At 39.0% G+C, this 6,039-nt stretch overlaps 1 protein-coding gene across 2 annotated transcripts in view; it reads left to right on the forward strand.

Moving 5' to 3' along the window:
* Positions 1-5,012, forward strand: part of LOC133548952 (tandem C2 domains nuclear protein) — a 29,289-nt gene extending 24,277 nt beyond the window's left edge. For both annotated transcript variants that reach the window (XM_061893921.1, XM_061893922.1), the window contains exons 10-12: positions 1,115-1,229; positions 1,305-1,501; positions 4,755-5,012. In XM_061893921.1, the coding sequence (XP_061749905.1) occupies positions 1,115-1,229; positions 1,305-1,501; positions 4,755-4,868 (426 nt within the window). In that variant the 3' untranslated portion in view covers positions 4,869-5,012. The remainder of the gene's footprint in view (positions 1-1,114; positions 1,230-1,304; positions 1,502-4,754) is intronic.
* The last annotated feature ends 1,027 nt before the right edge of the window (positions 5,013-6,039 follow it).

Consider the following 6,039-nt stretch of genomic DNA (forward strand, 5'->3'; position numbering starts at 1 on the left):
TATAAATATGTATGTATATATACATATACACACATGTATATATTTATATATATACAAATATATATAATACATGTATATTTGTGTGTGTGTATATATACATGTATATATGTATATATATACATATATATAATATATGTATATATATATATACATGTATATATACATATATATATAAATGTGTATATATACATTCACATATATATATTGGTATATTATATGTATAAATATATATATATATATCTATTTTCTATATATGTGCATATATATATTTTTTTATATATATACATATATGTATATATATATATATATATATATATATATATATATATATATATATATATATATATATATATCCATCCATCCATCCATCCATTTTCTACCGCTTATTCCCTTTTGGGGTCGCGGGGGGCGCTGGCACCTATATCAGCTACAATCGGGCGGAAGGCGGGATACACCCTGGACAAGTCGCCACCTTATCGCAGGGCCAATATACATATATATATATATATATATATATATATTATACATAAGTATATATGTGTTTATTTTGGAAATAACTTTTTTTTAAATATATACTTTGTTTTGGAAATATATATATTTTTAAAAATACTACTTTTGTTTTAAAAATATATTATTTTTTTGTGTTATGTAAAATAGTTTTTTTTCTTGCCAATATCTTTCTCAAATATATATTTAAAAAAAATTGTTTTCTCTAATGATATGACAGTTAGGCGACTTCCTTCAAACTTTTTTTTTCTGGGAGTCGTGCGAGCATTTATTGGAAAATGATCAACATTTTTTTTTTTCAATATCCGTCATTCCGACTTTATTGTTCCAGTAATTTAGTTATTTTGTATTCTGATAGTAGTTTGTTTCATCCTCTACTTGCCACCAAAAGAGTGCAGAAGTTGAACTACACACACACACACACACACACACACACACACACACACACACACACACACACACACACACACACACACACACACACACAGAGTGTACCTGAGGGAACAGTCATTCATCATCAGGTGTTCCTGGTGCAAATGTGGTGTTAAGGAGCACATTTAGCATTCCAAGTGTAAAAAGAAGCGTGACACAGCTGGTTTTGTCGCAGGTGAGCGGCTGCGAGCTGCACGTTGTCACCTGCTTCCAGCCCGCCTGCAGACGCATGCAAGTCCAAGTCCTCGCCGCCCAGAACCTGCCGCCATGTTCGGCACTCCTCCGCCCAGGTAAGGGAGGAGTCAACAGGTGAGGGTCAGCACACCTGCCCTGCTAACCAGGTCTAATCCTGGTGTCCTCCGCAGCTTTCCTGGTGACGGCCGAGCTTCACCAGGTGGATGGTCAGGTGACCAGGAAGAAGACGCGAGCCCTGCGGGGCGCCGAGGGGCGGTGCCAGTGGGCGGAGACTCTTCACTTCCCCATGGCGGCGCTGGACCCCGCCTGCTCGCTGGCCATCCAACTCTACTGCAGATCCCTCAACAGAAAGACTTGTTTGGGACAGGTCAGCCACTCTTAGTTACTTACTTACTTAGTTGCTTAATTGTTTGTTACTGCATCATTCGGTTGGTTAGTTAGTTAGTTTGCTGACTGCCTGGTTGATTAGTTAAGCAGGTGAGTTGAAAAGTTGGTTGGTTAATTGGTTTCCTAGTTCTATGCTTCGTTATAGGTTAGTTAGTTGAAGTTTATATCCAACATTTCAACTTGATACTTCACATATCTCATTTATTTTTCATTTCTGTTTACTAAGTTGCTTGGTTGATAGTATAGATGACTGATTAGTTGGCCCATGAGTTAATAATATGACTCATTAGTTAGTTACTTAATCAGTAGGCTGACAAGTTTGCTGGCTAATTAGTTAGTCGTCTGGTTAGTTTTTTTCTTCATTGTTTGGTTAGTACATTATGTGGTTGGCTTGCTGACTGTCTGGTTGATTAGTTAAGCAGGTTGGTTGAAAAGTTTTTTGCTTGGTTTGTTGGTTAATTGGTTTCTTAGATCTATGATTCTTTATAGGTTAGTTAGTTGAAGTTTATTTCGAACATTTCAAATTGATACTTCACATATCTCATTTATTTTTCATTTCTGTTTACTAAGTTGGTTGGTTGATAGGGATAGAGGAACTGATTAGTTAGCTCATGAGTTAATAATATGACTCATTAGTTGGGTACTTAATCGGTAGGCTGGCTAAGTTTGCTGGCTAATTAGTTAGTGGTCCGGTTAGTTATTTTCTTCATTGTTTGGTTAGTACATTATGTGGTTGGCTTGCTGAATGTCTGTTTGATCAGTTAAGCAGGTTAGGTCATTGGTGAGTTGAAAAGTTTTTTGGTTGGTTGGTTAATTGGTTTCTTAGTTTTTATGGTTTGTTTTGGGTTTGTTAGTTGAAGTTTATTTCGAACATTTCAACTTGATACTTCACATATTTCATTTATTTTTCATTTCTGTTTACTAAGTTTGTTGGTTGATGGATGACTGATTAGTTGGCTCATTAGTCAGTTACCTAAACGCTAGGCTGTCGAGTTTGCTGGCTAATTAGTTAGTGGTCCGGTTAATTATTTTCTTCATTGTTTGGTTAGCACATTTGCTGAATGTCTGTTTGATCAGTTAAGCAGGTTAGGTCATTGGTGAGTTGAAAAGTATTTTGGTTGGTTGGCTGATTGGTTTCTTAGTTTTTATGGTTTGTTGTAGGTTAGTTACTTGAAGTTTATTTCGAACATTTCAACTTGATACTTCACATATTTCATTTATTTTTCATTTCTGTTTACCAAATTTGTTAGTTGACGAGTTTGCTGGCTAATTAGTTAGTGGTCCGGTTAATTATTTTCTTCATTGTTTGGTTAGTACATTTGCTGAATGTCTGTTTGATTAGTTAATCAGGTTAGGTCATTGGTGAGTTGAAAAGTATTTTGGTTGGTTGGTTAATTGTTTTTTTAGTTTTTATGGTTTGTTGTAGGTTAGTTAGTTTGAAGTTTATTTCGAACATTTCAACTTGATACTTCACATATTTCATTTATTTTTCATTTCTGTTTATTAAGTTTGTTGGTTGATAGATGACTGATTAGTTGGCTCATTAGTTAGTTACCTAATCGCTAGGCTGGCGAGTTTGCTGGCTAATTAGTTAGTGGTCTGGTTAATTATTTTCTTCATTGTTTGGTTAGTACATTTGCTGAATGTCTGTTTGATTAGTTAAACAGGTTAGGTCATTGGTGAGTTGAAAAGTATTTTGGTTGGTTGGTTGATTGGTTTCTTAGTTTTTATGGTTTGTTGTAGGTTAGTTAGTTGAAGTTTATTTCGAACATTTCAACTTGATACTTCACATATTTCATTTATTTTTCATTTCTGTTTACTAAGTTTGTTGGTTGATAGATGACTGATTAGTTGGCTCATTAGTTAGTTACCTAATCACTAGGCTGATGAGTTTGCTGGCTAATTAGTTAGTGGTCTGGTTAATTATTTTCTTCATTGTTTGGTTAATACATTTGCGGAATGTACTAACTAAGGTTGGTTTAATTTGTTTGCTGACTGGTTAGTTGGCCCAATGGCTGGGTGATAAGTTAGGCAGGTGGGTAGTTATTATTTGCTGTGTTGTTTAGTTATATGGTTAGTTGGTAATTAAGTTCACCAGTTAGTTATTTAGTTGGTTAGATAGTTGGTCTGTCGTTTAGTTGGTTAATCAGTTGTTTGGTTGGTTAGTTAGTTGCTTAGTCAGTTGATTGGTTGGTTAGTTAGTTTTTTTTTTTGCTGAATAATTAGTTGGCTGGTTAGTTAGTTAGTTGATTGATTGTTTGGTTATTATGTTATTAGGGTGTTTACTTTTTTGCTGACTGGTTAGTTGGCTCACTGGATGGTTGATATGTTAGGTGGGTGGATAGTTATAATTAGTCATTTAGTGGGTTGATCAGTTTTTTGGTTGGTTGGTTAGTTAGTTAGTTAGTTGGTTAGTTAGTTAGTTAGTTATATTGCTGAATAATTAGTTGGCTGGTTATTTAGTAAGTTGGTTGATTGTTTGGTTATTATGTTATTAGGTTGTCTACTTGGTTTGCTGACTGGTTAGTTGGCTCACTGGATGGTTGATAAGTTAGGTCAGTGAGTAGTTATAATGTGTTGTGTTGTTTAGTTATATTGTTAGTTGGTAGTTCAGTTCACCAGTTAGTTAGTTAGTTAGTTAGTTAGTTAGTTAGTTAGTTAGTTAGTTAGTTAGTTAGTTAGTTAGTTAGTTAGTTGTGTCTGGTACATTATTTGATTGGTTAGTTGGTTCGCTGACTGGTTGGCTGGCCTACTGTTTGATTGGTTAGTTAAATCGGTGTCTAGTTTTTTTGTTTGCTTGTATGTTTGTTAATAATATGGTTTGTTGGTTGGTAAGTTATTTGACCAATTAGTTGTTTGGCTGTCTGACTAGTTTGTTGGAACATCATTTTGTTGGTTAGTTGTTTGGTTTGTGTTTTATTTGGTGGGTTAGGTTTTTTGCTGACCGGTTCGTTGGTTCAGTGGCTGGTTGACTACTTAGGTAGGTGGCTACTTTAAATTTTTTCGGTTGGAAATGTCAGTTTGTTTGTCTGCATTATTTGGTTGGTCAGTTAGTCCGGCTGCTTGCTTAGTTAAGTGACTAGTTAGTCGGTTATTCAATTCACTGGTTCGTTGGTAGGTAGATGAGTTGATAAATTAGGGGGTTGGTTAATCTTCTGGTTACTTAGCACCTTACTTGTGGCTTTGAATGCACTAAAGAGGATTTCATTGTTCTGTCCTGGATGTTGTTGCAGGTCCTGCTGGGACTGCACAGTTCTGACAGTTCCAGTCCACAAGCTGTGGAGCAGTGGAAGGACACCATGGAGCATCCTGAGAAGGTGGTGTCGGCCTGGCACCACGTCACCTAACATCTCAGTCACCTACTGCACCATGTCTGCTCACATCTCAGCCACCTACTGCACCATGTCAGCTCACATCTCAGCCACCTACTGCACCATGTCACCTAACATCTCAGCCACCTACTGCACCATGTCAGCTCACATCTCAACCACCTACTGCACCATGTCACCTAACATCTCAGCCACCTACTGCACCATGTCAGCTCACATCTCAGCCACCTACTGCACCATGTCAGCTCACATCTCAGCCACCTACTGCACCATGTCAGCTCACATCTCAACCACCTACTGCACCATGTCTGCTCACATCTCAGCCACCTACTGCACCATGTCAGCTCACATCTCAGCCACCTACTGCACCATGTCAGCTCACATCTCAGCCACCTACTGCACCATGTCAGCTCACATCTCAACCACCTACTGCACCATGTCAGCTCACATCTCAGCCACCTACTGCACCATGTCAGCTCACATCTCAGCCACCTACTGCACCATGTCAGCTCACATCTCAGCCACCTACTGCACCATGTCAGCTCACATCTCAGCCACCTACTGCACCATGTCTGCTCACATCTCAGCCACCTACTGCACCATGTCTGCTCACATCTCAGCCACCTACTGCACCATGTCAGCTCACATCTCAAACACCTACTGCACCATGTCAGCTCACATCTCAAACACCTACTGCACCATGTCAGCTCACATCTCAAACACCTACTGCACCATGTCTGCTCACATCTCAGCCACCTACTGCACCATGTCTGCTCACATCTCAGCCACCTACTGCACCAGGTCAGCTCACATCTCAGCCACCTACTGCACCATGTCAGCTCACATCTCAGCCACCTACTGCACCATGTCTGCTCACATCTCAGCCACCTACTGCACCATGTCTGCTCACATCTCAGCCACCTACTGCACCATGTCAGCTCACATCTCAGCCACCTACTGCACCATGTCAGCTCACATCTCAGCCACCTACTGCACCATGTCTGCTCACATCTCAGCCACCTACTGCACCATGTCTGCTCACATCTCAGCCACCTACTGCACCATGTCAGCTCACATCTCAGCCACCTACTGCACCATGTCAGCTCACATCTCAGCCACCTACTGCACCATGTCAGCTCACATCTCAGCCACCTACTGCACCATGTCTGCTCACATCTCAGCCACCTAC

The sequence above is a fragment of the Nerophis ophidion genome, linkage group LG03 (assembly GCF_033978795.1).
Source record: "Nerophis ophidion isolate RoL-2023_Sa linkage group LG03, RoL_Noph_v1.0, whole genome shotgun sequence".
Lineage (NCBI taxonomy): Eukaryota > Metazoa > Chordata > Actinopteri > Syngnathiformes > Syngnathidae > Nerophis > Nerophis ophidion.